The sequence below is a fragment of the Oryzias melastigma genome, linkage group LG24 (assembly GCF_002922805.2).
Source record: "Oryzias melastigma strain HK-1 linkage group LG24, ASM292280v2, whole genome shotgun sequence".
Classification (NCBI taxonomy): domain Eukaryota; kingdom Metazoa; phylum Chordata; class Actinopteri; order Beloniformes; family Adrianichthyidae; genus Oryzias; species Oryzias melastigma.
The window spans coordinates 4227551-4253086 of NC_050535.1; the positions used below are offsets into that span (position 1 = coordinate 4227551).

Sequence of the window (25536 nt, forward strand, 5' to 3'; positions counted from 1 at the left end):
AAAAAATGACGTAGCTTCTTTTTTTTTTTAAATCTTTTTCTCAAGATAATGAGATTGACTATCTCGTTATCACGTGAAAGTGATGAGATATCACCACTATCTCGTGATATCTCGTTGTCACTATCTTGTAATAACCAGATAGTGATCAATGAGATATCATGAGATCCACTATCTCATTATCATTATCTCCTGATAACGAGATAGTTGATCTCATTACCTTGTGAAAACAATCAAACCAATAGGGAGTAGTAAATTTGTGTTTTTTTGTAATTTTTTTTTTCCTGTCTTACCTTAAAAGTTGGAAGAAGTTTGAAGTTGGCGTCTGACTTTTTAGCTTCTATTTTGACAGTTTTGGTTAAAGGAAAGTCTATATCATAATGGTTCCTAAACCAAATTTAGTGTTTAAATACAGTTTAGATAAATAAAACTGAAGGAAAACTGGAACCTAAAAGAAAAATCAAATGCCCACTTCAGTCTCGTACAGGTCGGTTCCTGAAAATATCGTCTGCTATTAAACCGGTTAGCGACCTGAACACGGTTGGGATTGTGTTATTGTGTCTGTGTGTGCAAGAATAATCCACAAAATCACATTTTAATCTCTTTTTGGAATTCCTGGATTAATACTTACCTCATGAATACCAGACCTTATATTATAGATAGAGGAGGAAAATGGTGTTCAAGTGTATTATTCTATTAATACTAAAGAAGTATTCATCCAGATGAGAAATGTGAACCCTGAGCGTGTGCACGCTCGCACACATTCATTTACCTGGCATATGGATGTCTCGGGATCACACGTGGAGGAGTGCCCACTGCACTGGCACTGAACACAGCTGCCCATGCCAGCAGCGGTGGGCGCTCGGACCGCTGGAAAAGCCCCGGCCGGCCCAGCGGTGCGGAGACGGTAGAAGCCTGCGGCGCATTCCTGCGCAGAGATGGCAAACACAGAAGCAGGAATGAAACATGGAGCATGTGCTGACCCCAAACTATTCTTCACGCTGAAATATCTCTGTCCTGCAGCCACATGATTATCCCGGCCGGTCACTTCGGAGGAGCAAGCGTTTCCGCTTCACACGTATACACACAATTAAGAGTTATTCCCCTCAGTAAGTTTTGAGCACACATCCCCCTGCATCCATCCGATCCGCACAGACTCTCCTGCTCTCTCCTGTTCTCTAATAATTAATGGAGTCCATTTAAAGAGCCATCTGTTCCCTCTGCTAGCACTAAACGCCCGTTTAAAAATACTTTATTAGCAGCGACAGCGGCTACAAATAGAGCCGCCATCTGTCAGTCGAGGCCTCTAGACCTGAACGTTAGCTACCGCTAGCCATTTAGTTTACAGCATGATGTCCATTATAAATAGTTTGTTTTATATATAAGAGGTTAGACCTGAAAACTATATAAACAAGTGATGATAAAAACATGTTTTTTTTTCCCACTCTGATCATCTTTTGAGCTATTTTCAAGTTGAATTTTAATAAAGTTTATGATATTTTTAGCCAAAATCCATGTGGGTGGGATTGTAGGCCCCGCCCCTTTTCCCTTCCTAGTTGCTGAGAGCATGAAGCAGAGAAATTAGCTCGATTTCAAACTAAATTTTTTCATCTGTTCCTGATTCACAACTATTTAAATAAAGAAATAGCATTTTGTGCTCAATAGTCTTCATATATGTGTCCTTAATCATCAGAAAAAATCAATAAAAACATGTTAAAAACACAATTTTAATCTTAGATTTGAACTGTTTTTTATTTTTTCTAGAAGCTGATTTACCCAGAACTGCAGCTTATGTGTAAAACGAGCTGTCGCCACAAAATCCTCATTAAGCTGAAGATGGAGCTGCTGCTGGATGCTTTCTGAGGCTTAATAGAAGGAGCTGGAGCAAAGCTGAATGCCAATTGCTTTGACAAAAATCACAACGAGTGGACGAGATTCTTAGTGAGGATTAATCACATCAATGAAAAATGCATTTATTAAAAAAAAAATGTCCTGTAAGACTATAGAGCTTAAACACTGAATGCAAATAAAAAGTCTGTGAAATACTTGACAGTGCGAGAACACTCAGGGGGAGTTCTATCAACTCTCTTTTTTTAAATAATACTTTATAAAATGTAAATTTCAGATTTAGTCATGTTTTTCACAACTGCTCCCTTCATTATGTTTTCCCAAACATCATTTATTATCATTTCTATAGTTACATTAATTTAAGTTTTAATGAGGTTTGATTAAAAGATACAAACAAGTTTCTTCTGAGATTTTGAAGTAAATTTTTTCGTTTTGTGTAGCAGGATTTAACAGCAGCCAAGAAGACCAAATAATTACATATGGTATAATAAATAAAAAAATAATAACAATTTGATCCCATGGGTTCTTCAAAATTAAGGTGCAATACAAGTAAAGATTAAAACAGTGGAAAAATTAAGATTGTATGTTTTAATTTAATTCAGACGAGATGATTCCAACAATAATAAAGTAAAAAAAATAGTAAAATCACCAAAGTTAGAAGTCTGTCTTATAGCAGTAAATCTGGATTAAATTAAAACTTGTACATAAATGAAGGGAAGTGGTGTCTGCCTCTCATCTTTAAGCAGGAGTTTGATTTCACTAAAGATGATTCTTTTATTATTATACTTCTAAAAAATTCTCAGATGAACTACAAATCCTGCAGACTTAAAGAAAAATAATATAAGATGGTCCTGTTAACTTTTTATTTACTAAAATATTTTTTGTGGGTTAAGATATTCGAAACTTGACTTTAGCAACTTAAACCTAAAAAAGAAAAGATTTAAATCTAAAAAATATGCTGTTATTGGAATTATAAAATACTTAAATAATCTGGTCTGTTAAATACTTGTTGACATTAGTTCATGCTCCACGTTTAGGTCGTACCTCACAGGAAAGTCCAGAGTATCCTGCTGGACACTCGCACTTCTCGATCTGATGGGCCTTCTCGCTTTCCTCAGACGGCGTTCCCTCCTCTGCTACCGTCAGACTGATCTCTGAAACTCTGGTGGACAAGAGGAGAACATCAGCTCCACAGATATTTTAAGACACGTGTCAAAGTCAAGGCCCGGGGGCCGGATCCGGCCCTCCGGGTCATTCTATTTTATTGTTATTGTTTATACGTTATCTTGCACTTATTTCTAACTTGTATAATTTTGACAAAATATATATTTATAGAGAATAAAATATTGAAAGTTATTTAAGGTTTAAGTTCTTTTATCCTGGAATAATATTCCTGCCTTTTTTATTATTCATAATTATGTTAAAAAGTTACGGTTTTAAAGTTTGAAAGATTGAAATTCTGCAAGTTTTTTGGACTATTTTGGCATTTTCTAAGATTTTTTAGGCTAGTTTGGAGTTTAGCTAATATTTCAGCTACATGCTAGCTGTTTTGACTAATTTATGATCTTTTTTGGTTTTTAGTCTGTTTTGGAGTTTTGCTAACATTTTAGCAACATGCTAGCTCGTTTGGCTAATGTAGGCTTTTTTCAGTTTTTTAAGCTATTTTGGAGTTTAGCTAATAGTTCAGCTACATGCTAGCTCTTTTGGCTAATTTTGTTTTTTCCAGTTTTTAGGCTATTTTGGAGTTTAGCTAATATTTCAGCTACATGCTAAATATTTTGGCTAATTAAGGCTTTTTTATTTTGTTTTTCAGGCTGTTTTAGAGTTGAATTATTATTTCAAGTACATGCTAGCTGTTTTGGCTAATTTAGCCTTTTTTCAATTTTTAGGCTATTTTGAAGTTTAGCTAATATTTCAGCTACATGCTAACTGTTTTTTATATATTTTTTGCTAAATTAGACTCTTTTAAAAGTTTTGTAAGCTGTTTTGGAGTTTAACTAATTGTTTGGCTACATGCTTGTTGTTTTGTGTAATTTAGGCTTCTTTCAGCTTTTTTAGGCTATTTGAGATGTTTAGCTATTTTTTCAGGTAAATACTAGCTGTTTTAGGTAACCTACATTTTTTATTGTGTTTACTTTTTAGTTTTAATGCTAATTTGGCATTTAGCTAACATTTTAGCGGGCTTTTAGCTTCAGCGTTTTCAGCTATTAGCTTAAGTGATTTCAGCTAACAGCTTCAGCGTTTTTATCTATCAATTTTAGCATTTCCAGCAATCAGCACTAGCATCTTCAGAGGCCAAATTCAGCCTAATGCATTCACAAAAGCATTATCGGAGTTAATGCTAAATATGTAGTTCATAATCATGTTAAAAAGTTACAGTTTTAAAAATATACTTTGTGTTCAAAAAATATTTATCGTGTGTTTTGGATTTTAGCGATTGAGTTTGACACCAATGCTTTAATATCTCATAAATTATAGACATTTCTTTTATGTTGAAGCTCCGATTCATAACAAATGAAAATAGTGTTGGGAAACTCTAGATTTAATGAACACATTTCACATTTGATTTTGAACTTGATTATGACAACTACGTGAAAAGTTAAGTAAATAGATTAATTAAAAGCAATTAATTAAACTCTACTTAATTATCTATTATCATTATATATATATTTAAAGTTAAGTAAATAGATTAATTAAAAGCAATTAATTAAACTCTACTTAATTATCTATTATCATTATATATATATTTAGAAGTGCAAATTTGTCTATTCATGATTAGGAGCAATTATGATATTTTTAATGTAATTTAATTTACAATAAATTCATAAATTATCTTAAATAAACCTTACAAATCTATGTATTTTATTTTTATAGATTGTTTTGTTTATTGCTGAAAGTTACTGTGCGTTTTACCGGCTGTGTCTCATCAAGTTGCCATGAGATGCTTTAATCAGGATGTAGTCAACATGGAACAAAATGTCCATGAAGTCCTCTCGAGTCATTGGACGTCCATCTGCAAACGCCCACTCGTGCTGTTCACAAACACAAAAACAAACACCCCCACGTTGCAGGTTTGATACATTTTTTGAATCAAAATGAAACTCTTTGTACCTCTGTCATGTCGATCTCATGCCGAGTGAGCTGTCCGATCTGAATTCCCGCGATGTGTCGAAACATCAACATGTTGTGGTTCGGACCGCCTTTGACGATGACCTGGGGCTCGTAGGAAGACGGCCCGGTTTCATCTCTGGCTTCGTAGTACACCGCGTATTTCAACTGCCCGCCGTACGCCGTGATCTAAAAACGAACACATTCAGTCACATCTGGACAGAAAAATTAACCAGAAATGATGAAATCTTTCAACTCCCACCATGGAGCCGGTGAACTGCTCCGGCAGTAGCCAATAGAACGGCTCGGAGAGAGTCGCCTGGACTTGTTCTGCTCGAGCGATGATTTCCGGATGCTGGAAGCTGACGCCGCTTCTCGTCTTTACCGCGTTGAATTTGTCCACCAGGGGGAGCTCTGTCTGCTCTGGTTTCAGTGTTAGCTATAGTGTTTAAAAAAAAAAAACACAGATTCTAAACTCATTTTTATCAACACAGCTTCCAGCTGCTGTAGTTCTCAGTGTGAAATATTAAAAAGAAAGGATCAGGTATAAACATGTCCAGGGTTTTTTTTCCTTTGGTTTTTCTCCGTCTGCTTTTTTCTCTATCATCTGAAAAATGCTGACTCGGCCACTGTTCAAAACTTTTTGACTTTGCCAGACAGCAGATTCAGTTTTTAAGACCCTTGTTTCAAAGAAAAATAGTCAGCATTTTTCTTTCACTGGGTGATCCGAAACTGAAACAACATATTTTTGTGATGGGATATCCGACCACATGCATCGGAGCCAATAACCTATATTAGAGTTAATTTAGACAATTTAAATAAAGTTTTTTTTCGTCACACAGTGTTTGGCAAATTACTTTTAAAGATTAATTGATTATTTTACTTAAGTTACTGGATGGAATTGTAATTACATGAGTTCACTCATCCAATTTAAAAAGGAGCTCACCACTTGTTACTTTGATTTTTTTATACTCGCATACAAATTATCACAAAATCCTCCTGTAAAATCCACAAAATTAAAAACATAGAGGCTACATGGGTGAAATCAGCCTTTTATTTTTAATTTCAACACACAACCATGAAAAAATGTAAATTGTACAGTAGCACACATAATGCATAGACAGGTTGTTCATTGACAGTAGGGCAACGGAAAGCAGTTCAAAACTTGCTCTTAACTTAAATGATTTTATCTTTGTTTTCCACAAAATTGACATAATTGAATATCTCCAGATGCTCAATGCTTCCACAAATTCTTCCATATTATCTCCAGTTTTGCATTGCGTGTCAATTAGTGCTGGGATATGACGATACATATCACGCATATTGTGTCATTTCTCTTTTATCATTTCAATGGTTTTCATTATTTTAACTACTGAACTTTTGTGCAAAAATGTGTTTTCCTGCTAAAAAAATCAGTTGTGCACTCAAAAGAAATGTTTCTCATTTGTAACGCTACATGTTACTTAAAAAAAAGTCAAAGAAAATACATTTTTGTGACATTTTTCCAGAGAATAACTGAAAGTTTTAAGGCTAATTTGGCATTTAGCTAACATTTTAGCGGGCTTTTAGCTTCAGCGTTTTCAGCTATTAGCTTAAGTGATTTCAGCTAACAGCTTCAGCGTTTTTATCTATCAATTTTAGCATTTCCAGCAATCAGCACTGGCATCTTCAGAGGCCAAATTCAGCCTAATGCATTCACAAAAGCACTATCGGAGTTAATGCTAAATATGTAGTTCATAATCATGTTAAAAAGTTACAGTTTTAAAAATATACTTTGTGTTCAAAAAATATTTATCGTGTGTTTTGGATTTTAGTGATTGAGTTTGACACCAATGCTTTAATATCTCAGAAATTATATACATTTCTTTTATGTTGAAGCTCCGATTCATTACAAATGAAAATAATAAAGTGTTGGGAAACTCTAGATTTAATGAACACATTTCACATTTGATTTTGAACTTGATTATGACAACTACGTGAAAAGTTAAGTAAATAGATTAATTAAAAGCAATTAATTAAACTCTACTTAATTATCTATCTAACCAAGGAGAGATAAAAGAGCTCTCCTCAGACCCCTGAGCTAGCTTTTTATTGGCTAATTTGGCCGCTACTAAAATTATTTATGCAAATTTGGAGTAGAGTTAATATTTTAGCAACATGCTAACATTTTTAGCTGTTCTATTAGCATTTTGCTAGCTCATTTGGTTAACTTGGCATCCACTGGGGTTTGTTTATGCTATTTTGGAGTTTAGCAAATATGTTAGCAACATGCTAACGTTTTTGGCTAATTTGTTATTTACTGAAACTTTTAGGCTAATTTAGAGTTAAGCTTTTATTTTAGCAACATGCTAACATTTTTGGCTGATTTTATTTTACTGAGGAATTTGGAGTTTAGCTAGTAATTAGGCAACAAGCTAGCTTTTTCGCTAATTTGGCCTCTACTAAAGGTAAAATGTTTTTTAAAATCCCATATTGAGAAATTCTAGTTTCTTTTTATATTTTTCCTTTTGTTCATGTCAAAAAATATACATAATTTATATATATATATAAAAAAAGATGGTCATGAATGCAAATTAGAAGCTGAAGTAAGACTATGTGGTTTTGATCAGTAGAAAACGAGCCCAAATGACTCTTTAACTGTTAAAGGTTGCCGACCCCTGCCATATAAAAAATGAAATATTCGTACCACATGCCCTCATCTTTTCACCTTTACATACCCTGTTTTCGTTATAAAAAACTGCATGAAAAGGTCTTCTCACCAGGTTGACCGAACAGCCTACGATCTTGATGTTTCCTCCCCAATAGACGGCCTGTAAGGGCGGTTTAGACTAAATCCTAAGTTTTTGTTATTGACAAACCCTGTATTGTGGTTGAGTGGTTTTAAAATAGATTCATCTGCTTGAGCCCGAGTCTCTGGCTCTTGTGTCGGTTTTCTGAAATGATATCCGAGGCGTTCTGGGCCGATGCTTTTTGGTCGAAAGTTAAGAATCTTAAATAGGTTATTATAGCTTAAACGGCAGAGGTAGTCACACATGAAATAGAAAAACTTCTAACCTCAATAAAGAAATGCAGGTAAGTTCTAAACACACTAGTTAACCAAAAATATTTATGATTTTTAAATAAAATGATTGAAACAAGCAAAAAAAAGCATTTCATGTGCTGTCCTTGATGTAATTCCATAGAGTTGAGTGTGTAGGTGAGCTGTTTGGATGGTGTACGTATGAAGTCTGGGCGTAGAGATTGTGTGTGTGCATGTTTGTGTGTATGTCCCACTCCACTCAGTGTAATCTCACGATTCAGTGGTTTGGAGAAAATCTCCCTTTTTCCAATAAACTTTCCATTTTTAATGTCTTCTTCTCGGCCCCGTTATCCCTCCCTGCCTCCCCCTTCTGTCAACAAAAAAATGAAGTGAATACTTGTTGATCAGATAAAGATTCCTGCGGCTCCCCCGTTATGAAACTCTGCAGCTTCCAATGAAGTGTTTGCCAATCCATTTTTGTTAACCTATGGGGGCTGAAAAATGTTCTTTTTTAAGGCAAAATACATTTATAAACAGCAACAACCACAAAAATAAAAGAAATAATTTCATGTTTATAACAAAAATGATGTTGGAAAATTAAAATTTGCTTAATAAATAGAATCAAATGGAGAAACTTCTAGTTCAGGATTATAAAAGTAGCTGCAGTTTGACTTATTTCAGAAAACACCCTATTTTTTAAGGATAAAATAGCTTCATTCACATACATTTAGAACCGTTTTAACCCGTTTTAAATGAGATCCACTACGGACTGAAGAACCACAGGGGCATAAAATCAAAACTAGACCTTGAATCCTCATTTAAAATAGGTAAATTAGACTTATTTGGAGGGAAAATGTTCAAATCAGACTGTTAGGATGCTATGTTTTAATTAGCTTTACTCACCCACATCCGGATAAGACCCTGCGCCTCGGTGCAGGAATGCGTCAGTCCGTAACAGTAACATTTGCTGCACCCGAGTGGGTTCCTCGCCGACAGCCCAAACATGTCGGGTTTACAGCGATCGCAGTCGCTGCCCTCCACGTTCACCTGTGATGCAGACATGTAAAAAGTTAGGTCAGTGAATTAACAATGACTTAAAGAAGAAAAATTATAAATAATATGACCTTAATAATGGAGAATTGCATCACTTCTTATTAAAATAACTGGATATTATCATTATTGTTGCATCTCTTTCAGAAAATCTTCTTATTTATTTTACTTTTTTACTATTAAATGCACTTATTTCAAACTGGTAAAAGAATTTAAAAATCATAATAGAAGAAGTAAATGACAAAATGTAAAAATTGGATGGAGATTTACATCATTTATCGAGTCCGAGCCCTTTTTTTCAATACAACTTCAATTTAATTTAAACAGTCCTTTACAAGAAATAAATATTAAAACAATCAGTTACAATAAAAGGTTTAAACAAAAAGATACTTAAGTAACCTCCTGGGGTTCAGTTTAGTGTTATTTTGGCCTTTCACTTCTCCTTTTCAGTTATTCTTGTTTGTCCTTTATTGTTTTCCTGTAAATACATTTGTTATCTGTTATCTGGAGACATTATTTTGTGTTTTTGTTATACGTTTTTCTTAGTTTACTTTTATGTTATGCTGTACTATTGTTATGTTATACTTTTATGTCCTGTTAAACTGTTTAATCTGGCCTGTGAAATGGGAATAAATTATAATGATAATACATATTTGCTTTATTTCACTATTTTATTTCCCTGGACCAAACGGGGACGTCATATAAATTGGGGGCTTGTCCGGGATGCAGTGAACCCTATAGCATTTGTTCACACAGCTGGTTTCATAAACGTATTTGATCCTCTCAGGCTGTATTTATTATTTCTAAATACATCTGATAAACTGAAGAATATAAAAATTTGATTTTTTTTTGGCATAAAAATTCAAATGGAAAAACAACTTGCTGGAATATTAATTGAAAGGCACATTGGTCATAAAAACAAAGGAAAAAATTAATATATCAAATATATTAAGATATTAAATCCGACATTGATTAAAAAAAGAGAAAAAAGTACAATATTGCTGAAAAAAATGCACTTATACATACAGTTCACACAAATGACACATTTATTCCAATAAAAATAGTTTTTATGAAGCAGATTTTGATTTAATTAAAATATAAAAAGTTGATAAAATATTCAGAAATACTACGAAAATCTAAAACACTTTAAAAAATATTATATATTTTGCGTTCAGGAAATTATCTTTAACCTCCAATAAAATTGAAATATTTTTAAAAGAATGTACAAGGTCAAAACTAATCTACCTTATTAAAAATGGATCTGTGTTTGTGTTCACTGTAAATGTTTACTGCCAAGTTTCCAGCTATAAAATGTTATATTTCTGATTTCTTTCTTTGATAAAATCAGGTTGAATACTCGTTTTCCTATTTGCTGGTGGTCAAAATATAGAAACAGACTTATAAATGTTTGTTTTATAAAATTTTTTAAGAAAAAGTTGTAATAAAAGCATAAAATCAAAGAAATATACAAATATTTGACATTTTATCCCTCTAAAACTGCTTAAAAATCGACATTTTCTCACAGAATGAATTAAATCTTTTTCCTACATGTTTTAAGTAAATTATTTAAGTAACAAAGATAGCTACATGATGTGGAATGTGTCATTTACAAGAGGCTACTGTTTCATTAACCTCTGTTCAAGCAACAAGCAGGAATCGTGTTTTTGATGCTTTTTCTGTGACATTTGATCATTTATATTCTGTAACAGAAGAGCTGCCTCTTCTGTAAATATGCAAAGCTTTCTATATAAATGTATGCATTGATATTTCTGCATGCGTGTGGGACGGAGTGTTGAAAGCGCCTGTATGTGGAGGCTGCTGCACGCAGAAAGCTGCCGCGTCAGCACTTCAAATAATGCACTGTAAAGCGTGCACACACAAGCACAAAGGAAGTTTTCTCCAACATCATAAACATCTTTAAACTTAACCTAAATTATAAAAAAAACATCTTTTGTAATAAATGAGAGTTGAGTTTAATGTTGTTGTTGTACCTTGCAGCTGCATTTTCCAGTTTGATCTGCACAGGCACACACTCGCCTCTCCAGGTCGCAGGTCTGGCTGTCCGATCCTGCAAAGCTGCACTGGCACTGTATGCACTGTAAAAACAACAAGCACACACAAAATCAGATAAAAAAAACTAAAAGAGAAGAGTTCATCAAAGCTGTTCCATTGGATCAGATTCTGCTTTGCTATTTTTAGATGTATTAATTTAATCCAGATTGGTTATACTTAGCTGACAAAATCTGTTCTTTAGGACACCAGCTTTTTAATTTGAACCCATTTTTTAGAGAAAAAAAAATGAAAATTATTTATTTTTATTATTTTTTGCCAGTTTCCTTGCGTCACATTTTTCACAATTTAGAATTCTGCCAAAAACATCATTCTACAACTTAGTTTTTGAGTCCATCCATCTGCTTATTAAAGCTGTGGCCACACATAAAACCGCAACTGCATGACGAGAAGGCATCTAATGACTGAAACTTACTTTTTAATTAACACCCAGTAGCCAATCAGAATCGAGTATTTACACAGACAATGATAAAATGTATTATTTTGCATTTTTAAAGTACACTTCAGGTCATTGTAACGTCTAATAATAATCATTTTTTTCTAAAATATACTAACACATTTTAAATTCATGTTTTTTTAGTATAAACTCTGCTCCTAAGACTATCAGATGAATCATTTTAAAATCTTTGCATGATAAATCTACTATATTTTTAAACGTATGTACCATTTACACATATTCAGCAAAATAATTCATTGTTTTTGCATTTTCAGAAGCAGGTGTCGTTAATTTGATGAGAACGTGACGAATAAACGGGATAGGAAGACACTTCCCACTAATGACACATTAGAACATTACCTGAGGAAAGTCTCGGTATCCAATTTGGCATTCATCACATTTCTCTCCTCTGAAGGAGTCGCGGCACGAGCAGCAGCCGGTGTTCATGTTGCACTGCTGGCTCAGGGAGCCAACCACGTTGCAGCCACACTCCTGGAAGAAGCCATTTTTTACCCAAAAGTAAACCAGATAGCACACAAAAAACACCTGATTTATACGAGCTTTTAAAGTAAACAACATGTTAGCTCACAGTTCCTGCTCAAGTTTTTTGTTGGGTCGTAAAAGGAAAAAATGTTGGCAGTTTGCTAGAAAACTCAGCTGCATTAATGCAACATGAGCCAGGAAAAACATCAACTATCTAAAAAGGAAAACAGACTTTTCTGGTCATCAATCTTTAAAGGTGATTTCCATAAATAGTCTTAACAGAACCTTGGAGAAAAACAAAATACCAAAACATTTAAAAATAAAGTCAGAAAGTCACCTGAGTATGAAAAAAAGTAAAATATGTTATGAATGGAATATTCAAAACTAATCACTTAATGATAGAACAAATTATGAGTATAACAGATGTTTAAATGTATCTGTTAACTTTCTTGATCTATCCGTACCACTCTTAATTAACCTTTTATTCATTGTCCTGTTGTTCTTTTAATTTGCATTTTATTGTATTTTACTATAATTGTATTTTATTTCCATTTTAATTGTTTAAACTGTGTTTTATTTTCTTGTATTGATGCCTTCTGGCCCAGGTCTCCCTTGAAAAAAAAATATAAGTCTCAATGGGAGTTCCTGGTAAAATAAAGGTTAAAAAGAGTAAAAAGTACATTTTCTTTCTCCAGTTTTGTTATATTTGTACTGTTTTTCTGCAATAAAGTTTTACCCAAAATAGAAACCTTATGCACCCTACTATAAAATCCCAAAGAAATTAGAGGTATTTATTAGATATTTAGAGACATATTAGACTTGTAGATTAATAAATAACTTAAAAAGTTAGTCCCTATTAACTCCAGTACCAAACGATTGATAAATAGTCTGAATTTAAACTTTTTTGGGTTTATTTGTAACATATTGTCCATGACAATCATAAAGGGAGTACCCTTCAATATTTTTTTAAATATTTAAATCCAGTTGGTGGTACAGGATACCTTCGTGACTTTGCAGTACTCAGGTTTTTCTTAGAGCAATTTAGCTTTTTTTAAACTGCGCATTGTTTTCTGTGTCCTGAGTGTCTCCTGTACAGAATCCATTCAGTTTGTTAAATCTCCATAAATCTTCAATATTTCTATTATACTGAACTCATTTTTCTACAATGGTTTGAACCTTGAGAGTTTAAGCAAAAAATCTTCAAGTATGTTTGAGAAAAGTGAACAAGATGTATAGCCTTAAAATATCTGTATTAATTGTAAAAAATACAGATGAGATTGAGTACTTAGTGGATATTGTCTATTGTGAAATTTGAACTTATAATTCCTACACATATTGGTCCGATCCTACCTTACAACCAGTTGTAATGTCGTGTCCCCAGTGGTTTGGAGCACAGCGGTCGCACCTTTCGCCGATTGTGTTAGGAGGACAAATGCACTGTCCGGTATTTGCATCGCAGTTGTTTCCCACATGACTGCACTGGCAGGCTGGGAGGAGGAGGGAGATTTTTTATAAATGACAGACAGTTTTCACACAAAAAAACAAGTTTTACAACTTACTAACTTCCTTTATTTCAAGAAAATTGCACCTGTGAATCAACAGTTCATAGTGATGATAAGGTGGTCCAAAAATATAAAAAATCTCATAATTTTTCTTTTAGCTTTTTGAGTATTTTTGTTAAATTAAAAGAGAAGTACTCATTCAGAGTACAGAATAAAATAAAAAACTAAATGTATAAATTAGGGGGTATTTTGGCAAGAGTCTGGTGACACGATATCATGAATTACCGAAGACAATATTTTACTTTTTTCTTTTTTTTTTAAATGTTGACTTACTAAAAATGTATCTGTGTCCACGATGTGTATTGGCAAGAGTCTGGCGATATATATCACGATACACATGTCACGATACATTATGTATCGTGACATATTCGAAGACAGTACTAGAGACTATGTTTAGTTTTTTTGTTCTTTTCATAATTAAACTTTATCTGAATATTAATACATCTTTCACATAACTACAAATGTAAATGACATTTTTTTTTTGTTTAGAAAATTAAGCACTGGAACTGTAGTTGATTTTAACTGGCAAATTCATGGTGTTTTAACACTTTATTTGATTTTCACAACAAAAAATCTTTCAGCATAGAAAAAAAAACAGAAAAATTAATATTAAATATGTATGGTTGAGAAAATAAAGTGCTTTGGTTCCAACACTGCTAAATGTAGCCGAACTGGTACTTTTAAATCGGTTCAGGTGCTCTCTAGAAATGAACTGAAAGCATTCACACACAGTGATTCTCCTGCGCCATTCCTTACATTTTTCAGCAAGTAAAAACTCAATCCCACTTTCTCCTATTTCATCCATCTTGGTATCAAAACGTTCAGCTCCTTCAGGACATTACTGCCTGTGTTTTTGGTATTCATAAATTTTATGTTTTTTTTAAATATTGAGCAAAATGTGCCACACATGAAATGAATGAGAACGTATTTTATTAAGTAGATTAGCAACAAGTCTAAATATATTCATGGGCTACACTTAAATCTTTTATAGTAATTTAAACAAAAACTGGCATTGAGCTGTTCTATTAGCATTTTGCTAGCTAATCTGGTTGACTTGGCATTCACTGAGGTTTTTTTTATGCTATTTTGGAGTTTAGCTAATATTTTAGCAACATGCTAACGTTTTTGGCTAAATTGTTACCTACTGAGGTTTTTATAGGTTAATTTAGAGTTTAGCTTCCATTTTAGTAACATGCTAACATTTTTGACTAATTTAGTTTACTCAAGAATTTTAGGCTATTTTGGTGTTTAGCTAATATTTTAGCAACATGCTAACGTTTTTGGCTAAATTGTTAACTACTGAGATTTTTGTAGGTTAATTTAGAGTTTAGCTTCCATTTTAGCAACATGCTAACGTTTTTGACTAATTTAGTTTACTAAAGAATTTTAGACTATTTTGGAGTTAAGCTAGTATTTAAGCAAAAAGTTAGCTTTTTGTGCTAATTTGGAATCTACTAAGGTTTTTTGGGTTAATGTGGAGTTTAGCTAATATTTAAGCAACACACTAAATATTTTTTTGCAAAATTGGCATGTATTAGGGATTTTACTACAATTTTACTACAAAATTTTCGTAAATTTATGTCAACTTCAGTGCTCTTTCATAGTTCTTTAACGAAATTTCCACACTAGCATTATTGCAGTTATTGCAACTTTTCTAGTTTAGATCACATTTTCTCCTTACCTGTGCAGCCGCCCTCCTGGAAGTTAAAGAACCCTCGTGAGCACCTGTCACACTTGGGTCCACTGACACCTGGCTGACAGCGACACTGACCCGAGTCATCACAGTCAAACGACTTGGAACCGAAGGAGTTGCAGTGGCAGGGGACGCACACGCCGCCCGTGGTAATGCCGTGAGTCTCAGGCTGGTGGAGCACCAAAAAATTGAAAAAATGAGCTGATGAAGACACGAAGGTCAGTTATGTCAAATTATTAAGATCTAATAAACAGGCTTAGGTTTATTGCAAGTTGCAACCCGAATGCACATATCTTAGTGAAAAAAACACCAGAATCGCTCACTGCAACCATGTTTCTCCTCAACATACTGCAACCATCAAGCCATCTACATATTTACTTCTTAATGTAATCCACAAAATCCACCCCTACAAGTAAAACTCTTTAGAACAAAAGACATAAATGACACAACCCATGCAAAAGAAAATGGTTAATACAATCCAACAAAAGTTATTTTTTTATTTGCTTCACGACAGTAAAGCGTCACCAGAGAGACAAAAGCACACGCCCACACACCACTGCCCCATGCAGCGAGTGTTACCCCCGCCTGAGGCTTGTACGCTCCCCTGGGACAACCCCCCGAGCGGGAAGTGCCCCCCCGTCTCTGGAGCACAGCTTCTATGGGAACGCGCTCCACAGGCCGCCGGGTTTCCCGCCTCTCGTAACCCGGGCGACGCTGATCGCAGCGTGAGCCCGCAAAGCCGGGGCGACAGGTGCAGCGGCCCTCGGGGTCACACCTCTGGGCGACTGAACCGCGAGGGCTGCAGCGGCAGGGCGTACACCCGTGATGCTCTGCATCCCACCAGTAGCTGGGCTGGACCAATCAGGAGTTAGGAGAACGAAGATGAAGGGACCAGCAGGAATGAAGAATCAAGAAAACCGAACCACATTCGCCATCTTTTTACTTACATTTATTTACATAAAGAAGAAAAATAAGAATATAGCTAATAAATCATAAACTTACAGAGACTTTTATAAGAAAGTGAGACTAGAATTACATCTCTAACAAGCAAAATTTGCAAAGTCACTTCCTTTTCTTTAACTTACCCTGCATTTATCGCACTGTCGACCCAACACGTCCTCTTTGCACTGGCACTGACCGCTATATTTGTCACAGACTCCAGACAGAGAGCCGTTAACATGGCATTGGCAAGCTGTGTGAGGATGACATACATGAAAATCAAAATTAATTAAAGAAAATGGAAAAAATGCAGCAAATTAAGTTCTGAAAAAAGTAAAGGAACATAGTACGATTTTAGTCACATGCACACATACAGTGGTTGGCACGTTCAGCTGCTCAAAAACATCATAAAAATGGAACGTACCATTGTGGTGCGTGTGGTAATAGTATTGTGATGCATTTGTAGGACTAATGTAAAGTTGGGTGATGCTGCGCCCAAACGCACATCCTCGTAATCAGCACAGAGTGGCTCCTAACTGATCCACACACACAAATGCTGCATGTATGAGGTGTGCAGGTGATATGTGAGCGCACAAAAGATGCCCGTCCATTGGGTAAAATATCCAACTACACAAGTAGTGCACATTTGTCACTTAAAAAGCACTACTGGGCATCTTATCAAAAGCACAGAAATTGGGGGGCTGAAAAAATTAAAAATTCGTACTAAGTGCTCGTGTCTGCCCCTTACATGTTGTAAAAGTATTTGCGCCCGCAGCATGCCCATAGATAAAAAAACATACAGGAAGATTTTTGCTCTACTGGATCAGTGATAGTCTACAGTCTTAAAATGTTGGCCTTTATTTGGCCAACTAATATCCACCTATAGAGGTAATTGTGGCTCAGATATAAAACATCTGAACCAGCTCACACCAATAAGGACAATAGAAATAGAATGAAAGATACAGATCTTCTCAGAAATTGAATCTTTGTGGTCTTTTCTTAGCTTTTGTGTTGTTTTTAAGGTTTCTAGATATCCAAGACTGATTGCAGTTCAGGTGTGTCCCTGCTCTATAGTTTCCGATATTAGATTTTTTTTACTTTGTGTTAGTAATCTGTGTTATAAGAGCCAATAATTGCTATTTGATTGATATTTCAACATAAATAACAAATGTTAGAAAGCTGTTAAGTACAAGAAAATTCTGGCATTCCGCACAACTTTAGTATTTCCCAAACTTAGTGATGTAACATCCCTGAAAGTAATAAAGGCACCTTCATCTGTCAATCAACCCCTCTGATGAACAAATAAAACATTGAACATCACAGCTTCCATCTGGCGAATAAGATAGCAGAACATATGTGGAAATGCACAGATGCCAACGAACACTTTCATTCGATATTAGTGGCACACATCATATCCCGTTGAAAGGACCCACATGGATCCGAGTCTGCTCTCCCTCCTGCTGTTTTCTACCATTAGATGTAATGGAATCAAAAGGGAGACGTCCACAACAGATGTCCACACATGGACACCAACGCATGAACACCATCAAACACGTCCTATACATATATATACATATATGCTTCTCTTCTTTTCTCACTTCGCTTCTCGCCTCCTAGCAACACCTTTAGGCACCATCTGTACTCTGTTCATTCAGTCACCACAATGTAAGAGTTGCTTTGGGACAAATGCTACTTTATAGTATTATTTCATTGAATTTATTTATCATAATGGCTCTCTTGAGATCAGCATTTAACATCATATTGTGGATATATATATATTTATAAGATGTTCTTTAAAACTCTTTGATGAAACCGACAAAAACTGTACAACATCCTTTTTTTATTAAATATAGATAGTATCAATAATGATCCGATGGGGGATTTGATTTATTTATGCTCACAAAAATGTTAGCTTAAAGATTAACTGTTTAGGAAAAATACATTATTTGTCTTATATTTGTGTTAATGTATTATAAAGAATAAATTATAACACATTTTACTTTCTTTCAATACAGCAAGTTGTCATTTAAAAATGAGTCATTCTTTCCATAGGCTTTTGAAAATTAGCTAAACTTTTTTCCCGCCAAAAGTGTTTTTGAGATTTCACGGAGGCAGCCATTTTGAAATGAGCAGCAAAATCCTTTCTACTGCCTCTAGTGGAATGAAGATGGACTACAGGACATAAAATGTGTACACAAAGGGTTTTTAAGAAAGGTTTAGATCATATTATATATAGGGGTCTCATAAATCAACACATTCTTACTCTCAACTTGTCACATAAGGGCATTGGTTCAGGAGCCCTTCGCGTCAAAAATTGACGTTTTGATTGCGCCCGACTCGTCATTTTTTAAAGTGACCAGGAGGGTTCTTTTAACCAAACCTCAATATGTTACAACTTGGAGATGAGAATGTGTTGCATTAATGTATGTATTAGATATAATTCACTATATAGGGTTAAAAAAGTACAATCAAATTTATCCTCATCGGTTTGCTGCACATTTTTTAACCCTAATGTTGGAGTGGTTGCTTGTTTTATCCATGACACTCTCCTAGGTCAAATAAGGCGACTGAGAGGACCAAGCAGCCTCATGTAAACATAAGACTCAGTATTATGGGACTAAAGTTATTAGAGTAAAAGGTTTCCATGCAGCAAAGGAGCTCAAGAGTCTTTAATGTGTTTTAGCATCAGTCAAACAGTCGGCTGTCATTGATTAAGGCGTATTTTTGTGGGTGTGGCCAACTGTAACATTTTCAATTACATCAGTCCACTTCTGGAGCTGATATAGGATCCCTGAAACAAAGTGGTTCTAATGTTGTGGATGACCTGTTTAAAAGAGATTAGACGTCTAGTGGCATTGATAATTCACGGTTTACATCGTCTCTCTTTCCTCTTACAGCTCTGTTGTAGGTCGCTGAATGTGAGATGAACACCTAGCGTGTGTTCTTAAGAGCTTTCTTGTTTTGATTTGGAGTTGAATGACTCATGTGTCGAGGCTTTTGTTCTTCCTCTTCATCGGTCTATCTTTATTTCATTATGGACGACTTGACCTTACACATACACCTCTAGTAGCAGTCGTTCTGCTACTCCAAGTCAGCTTCTTGTTCGTAAAAGAATGATTGTTTAGCATTAATCTTGTCTAATAGTGTATTTAGACCAGAGGTCGGCAACCTTTAACAGTAAAAGAGCCATTTGTGTTTGTTTTCTACTGATCAAAACCTAGGAGCCGCATGAACTTACTTTAGCCTTTAGGAAATTTGTATTTCCATTCATGACCTTCTTTTTGTTTTTAATAGATATGAATTATGCTAAGTATTTTTTGCATGAATAAAGGCAAAAATAAAAAAAAGAAACTAGCATCTGTGACCTTTTTTTTACGTTTTCATCTTTTACCTTTAGTAGAGGCCAAATTAGCAAAAATGCTAGCATTAATTAAAATTAAAAGCTAAACTCTAAATTAGCATAACAAACTCATAGGAGCCCAAATTAGCCAAAAAGCTATTTTATTGCTTAACTACTAGCTGAACTCCAAAATAGCCTAAAATTCCTCAGTAAACTAAATTAGTCAAAATGTTAGCATGTTGCTAAAATAGAAGCTAAACTCTAAAATATAAAAAAAAAAACTTCAAAATATAACAAATTAGCTGAAAACATCAGCATTTTGCTAAAATATTAGCTAAACTCAAAATTAGCATGAAATTCCCCAGTAAACCAAATTAGTCAAAAATGTTAGCATGTTGCTAAAATAGAAGCTAAACTTTAAAATATCTCAAAAAACTTCAAAATATAACAAATTAGCTGAAAACATCAGCATTTTGCTAAAATATTAGCTAAACCAGAAAATTAGCAAGAAATTCCTCAGCAAGCAAAATTTGTCAAAAACGTTAGCATGCTGCTAAAATAGAAGCTAAACTTTAAATTAGCCTGAAAAACCCAGTAGAGAAGAAACAAGCAACAATGTTAGCAAGTTGCTAAAATATTAGCTAAACTCAAAATTAGCATGAAATTCCTCAGTAAACCAAATTAGCCAAAAATGTTAGCATGCTGCTAAAATAGAAGCTAAACTCTAAAATATCCCAAAAAAACTTAGAGAATCATTGAGATAAAGAATAATGGAAGGCGGGATAGTTCGCTTATTCAAATTTTATATTTCACTAACCAATTTTGAACGTCTGTGGCAATGTCAGGTACAACACGTTTTACTTGTTACTTTGATACAGCAGAAGCATGATACAAGTCAAGAACGTACACTGATAAATGTTTATTACATGTATATTGTCGGGAAAACACTGTGAGAAGCAATGTGTATCATGTTAGAAGTTGTTTTGAGGAGTGGTGTAAAGTGCTTAAGTCATTGAACGTAAGTATTTTATTTTATTTTATTTTATTGTTTTATTTGCATACTTTGTACTTGTACAGAGCATCAAAAATATAACCAATATTTACTCTCTACTCAACAACATTTTTTTATTGAATTCATTTACTCTTCAGTCCACTAAATTTGAACGGACACGTACTGTTACTCGTTACATTGTGAATATGTGCAACAAGTCTGTATCTTACTCTACGTTACCATGGATGGTTTGTTGGGCGGATAAGACAGTATCGCCACCTGAAGGATACTGAAGGTACTACATGCCATTTATGAGCTAAATCCAAAAGGTAACGCTTGTGGCCAGGGGGGTAAGGCCAACCAGGAAGTAACAAAACGTTGCAATACCACAAGTGACCAGAGAGGTTGGTGCAGAGTGTCTTTTTTTAGCAGTGCTGGCTTCGCTTTCACACCAAAAAGAGCTAAACTAAGCTCCAAGAACTTTGAGAATCAGCTTTTCATAAAGCGGATCACATACACATGTCGTAACTCCCAGCTACAGTGTGTGTTTGGTCCAGTTGTTCAGCTCCGAGCACAGATCGATGTCAGACTGAGAATAACCCAGAGCAAATCCAAACTTGGAATCAAACTGAGACCACCTCAAAAGATGAGTGGTTTCTGGTTCCTGACCAGGGTCCGCTTCGGTGAATTCAGACTGTAAAAATTGAGGAAATAAACTGGTTTGAAACCTTAAGCAAACTAAATGTGTTCCGTCTAAATCAGAGGATGCCCAAATCCAGACCTCGAGGGCCGAAGCATGTTTTCTAACCAACCTCTCAATGAAGCTCCTCATTGGCGGAACACACCGGATTCAGGCGATCAACAGCAAATAAGGCCTAGAAAACCAGCAAGAGACCGGACCTCGAGGCCTGGAATGGGACACCCCTGGTTTAAATACATTCAGAATTCTTTTCGCTTCTTCTTCTGTAGTCCAATGAGTCTTTCTCCCTCCCATCGGCTGTTGACTGCTCTGTCTCACAAACACTGACAAATCCTAGGAGTACAAATTCGCAGCAACTTTAAAGTAATGACGCCCCGTGCGAGAAACTGTCAGAGTACTTCACGTTATTGAGTTTCTTCCTCGCACAGATGTATTCGTGGTCAAGTTTGCTCGCAAAAAAAAAAAAAAAAAAAAAAAAAAAAACATTTTTCCTTTGGAGGGGGAATTGAATGGAGCCATTATTGGAGGGGGGAGATGCAAAATGGCCACGGCCAAAATGGCTTCAGATGGGATCTTTATAGTCTAATGGCGCACAAATGGACTCGGGCTGAACTCCCATGCCCTACTCAATAAAATTCATTAGGACTGGGAGTGATTGGGAGAGCAAGGCAAAACGCACCGAGAGACAGGGAGAGAGTTGTAGTCTTTTAATAATTCTTGGTGGTCTTTTGTCATTCCTACAGGATCAATAACTGTCTTCCATCTCCCGGAGAGCAGCTGATCAGTACCGCAAGACAGCAATAGATCAGTCTGATTAATCAATAGCCATTTAGCTTGGTGGAGGGGGGAAACAGCTACAGAACAATGAACTATTAAACACACATGAATACCCTCTGTCAGCCTGTCTACCTGCTTTTGTGCCACTTTGACAGTTTAATCTGCCTGTTTATCCGTCTTCCTGTCTGCTGCCCAGTGTAAGTCATCTCTTTTTTACGTCTATTTGACTGTGCCGCAGTTTTGAGCAGGTTTTAATGCAACACGGGACCATCTGTCCATTCGCACTCCATCGTTCCCTATTCACAAGTGGAGTATCTTTTTTTTCTTCTCACTTTCAAGCACAACTGGAAATAATTGGGCTTATTCAACATCGCACCTCGTTCTGGCACAGCTGCTTGTCTCCATACACATCCATGCAAACGCACAGCCACACTCCAGATGCTGCGCTCTCCGTTTAATGCTTAGGTGGATGAATACAACTTATTTTTCTGAGTGTATTTATCCAAGTAGCACAACGAGATGTTGTGCTTCAGTGTATAGCCTTAATTATTACTGACAGAAAATAGCATTTAGATGGTAATTACTTGTTACAAAGTGTAAATATGGAGAAATATCTGTCAGACGTAGACAAAAATTAGCTAACACTTATTAATATTCTAGTTGTAAAACATTCGCAAATGTTTATAAGCCTTAATAGGACATTTATTAAACATAAATTAAATATTTTCATAAAAATACACTTATTAGCATTTGTAAAGCTTTTACAAGACATTAATTAAACATTTTAGATGTCTAAAAGTCTTTATAAAGACATTTGTTACCACATTTAAATGTTTTACAAAAGTCTTGCAAAATGCTTACAAAAGACAGTAATATTTTCAGATCTAATAAATGCCTTCTAAGTGATTTATTATTAATAATTAAAGTGTTATGAATGTGCTCATCAATAAAAGCAAATACAAATCTTTTTTGTGGCATGTTTGCACTTTTAGGCCATTAATAATACAGTTATAAATGTTAAAATTTCCTATAAATGCTTATAAACATATTATGCTTGGTAATGTCTTATAACTAGGTTATTAAGGAATCTTACAGTAAAACAATTACAAAAGTACAGAATACATAAACACAAAAATGTGCGTTTAAGTCGGGATCTTTGTGAAGTTACACACTCTTCATCAAAGGCAGCAAGTTATTAAACAAAATGTTGTTTTTTTCATATTTATTTAATTTGTAAAACATTTTATTGTAGTATTGGTTGGAAAAACTTTAAAGATTTTATTTTTGCTATACAAAGAAAATTGCTACAATATTTTTACGATTGCACAACATCTTTTAAAGATGTTCTATACCTGAGGAGTTCACAACAACTATTGTTGTACTTCATCTCAGAATGCACCAAAAAATAAAAATATATCCAGAAAAATAATTACACATGGTAAAAAGTGAAACATTTTATCAATTGACAAAAGTTTTATACAAATATTTTTTTATCAAACTGATTTTTCAAGTTGAATTATCCATCAACTCAAAATTTTAATTTCATGAAAAACAATATTTTATTAATTGATTTAATGTTTCACTTTTATCAGTGTCATGTCCTTTTTAATTTTTTTTTAATTTCTACTAAAACATGCAAAAACAAACATTTACAAAATAAAAAATACAAAAATAACTTACGTTGGCAGTTCTTTTCCCGGATAGCATCTCCATAGTAACCATCAGCGCAGCTCTCACAAGCCGCACCGCCATAACCTTGGCGACACTTCAGACACTGGCCCGTGATGTGATCGCAGCTGCCAGGAACGGACAGATCCAGGTTGTCGTTGCAATCGCAGGGTCGGCAGGATCCGCCAGGAATGTCGGGCTGTCCGTAAAATCCATTCGAACATCTGGGAGACGAGGGAGATGAAGAATCCGTCAGCTTAAAGTTGGTTTTCACTTTAATACACAAAAACTTGTTAGTTGGGAGTTTCTACTAACTTTATGACATGTATGTAACCTTAAATTTCTTTGCAACCTAAACATTTTTGATTTAAATTAAGAAACTTTCATAAAAGACTAAGAAGGAGCATCTATTGTGTTACAGAGTTAAGAAAATATTACAAATTTTTGGTGAAATCTTTGACATCCTTTAAAAAAACAGACTATGAGAGCATTGTTGTTGCTAAAAAATACATTAAACAAGGGCCTCCTTTTTTATAGGCACAGTTGTGTAAAAATTAGGATACCCTATTAAAGCCTGTACATTTTACACATACACTTTTGTTATAAATTTGAATATTACTGAGTGATCCAAATGATACAACTTGACAAAATAAAAAGGGTCTCAGTAAAAAAGTAAAAAATAGCAAGGAGGTTCAAACTTTGACCCCTATTAAAACATGTATTTTTGTTCAGATCTTTTTTTTTAGGAATATCGTATTGATTTAGTTAGAGTTTTCTTAAATCAGTTTTTTTTTGTTATTTTTTAATAAGATTTGACATTGATATATGAATATTTTTAAGATGGAGCCGATTATTTAATGAAGGTGTTCTAATTTTTTTTACATGAATGTTACCTAAAACTTTATTTCTGTACCTTGAACATGTGCCTGATACTTAAAGGGTTTAGAGAAAAAAATCTGACGTGTTTAAGCCGTTTATCAGTACTTGACTCATTATTTTCTCAACTAAAATTCCAAACATGTATCATTTTTTACTTCTATTTGATGTACATTTTTATTTGTCACTATTTATGTCTAAGTTTAAAGTATAAATCCTCTATTTGCCTCTGCTTTCAAATGAAAAACAACATATTACAACTAAAAAAAAAACTGCTTTATTTATTTCTATAGCTATTTATTATTCACAAATGGGTGAATAAACACTAAAACAAAACGAAAAAGGGTTACTTTAAACCTTTCATCAAGGCCAAGGACAGATTAACGGATGAACCATTAGCAGGAATGTTCAAGTAAAAATATTAATTTGAGAGGCCAAAACCCACACAAGAGTCGGTAACCCTAAATAAAAATGTCCCAGGATGAAAAAAAGGATTAGAAAAATAGAATTAGAGGCGGAGGACAGAGTGGTCAAAAAAGTCAGAGTGAAAAACGGATAAAAGAAAAGGGTTTTACATTGGAAAAATAATTTAGAGATGTGGGAGAAGAAAGAGTCAAGAGCAGCCGTTCATTATTACCACTGACCCTTCTTGGTACTCAATAGAACAGGTTTATTAGCTGCTGCCTCGGTGTGTGTACATAAGTGTGTGCACACGGAGGAGTGGGGTCGTGTAGAGCCGTGCCACAAGTACATTTTTCTTATTAAGTGAAGAACTGCTCTGGAAATCTCATTTTGAGACAAATATTGTTTTTTTTATTTTGTTTCCATGTTTTTCTCTTCTTTTCTATTCCTGCACTTATGCGGTAGAAGCAGTATTAAACAGCTAGTCAAAAATTGAAAAAGACAGTTTGCTTTATTGTTTCTGTTTAAAAAGAAAGGTGAAGAAGAAAGATAAATCGCTATATTTATGTTTTTTATC

General features: G+C 34.6%; 1 protein-coding gene across 1 annotated transcript in view; it reads right to left on the reverse strand.

Annotated features, from left to right (window-relative positions):
* The window catches only part of lama2 (laminin, alpha 2), a 179570-nt gene that overhangs the window by 57499 nt on the left and 96535 nt on the right, over positions 1–25536 (reverse strand). The window contains exons 21-33 of the mRNA XM_036210649.1: positions 23694–23905; positions 16352–16458; positions 15846–16118; positions 15255–15435; positions 13362–13498; positions 11889–12020; positions 11014–11118; positions 8876–9019; positions 5216–5392; positions 4957–5142; positions 4759–4877; positions 2890–3007; positions 770–925 (exon numbers count right to left, since the gene is read on the reverse strand). Coding sequence (XP_036066542.1) covers positions 770–925; positions 2890–3007; positions 4759–4877; positions 4957–5142; positions 5216–5392; positions 8876–9019; positions 11014–11118; positions 11889–12020; positions 13362–13498; positions 15255–15435; positions 15846–16118; positions 16352–16458; positions 23694–23905 — 2047 coding nt within the window. The remainder of the gene's footprint in view (positions 1–769; positions 926–2889; positions 3008–4758; positions 4878–4956; positions 5143–5215; positions 5393–8875; positions 9020–11013; positions 11119–11888; positions 12021–13361; positions 13499–15254; positions 15436–15845; positions 16119–16351; positions 16459–23693; positions 23906–25536) is intronic.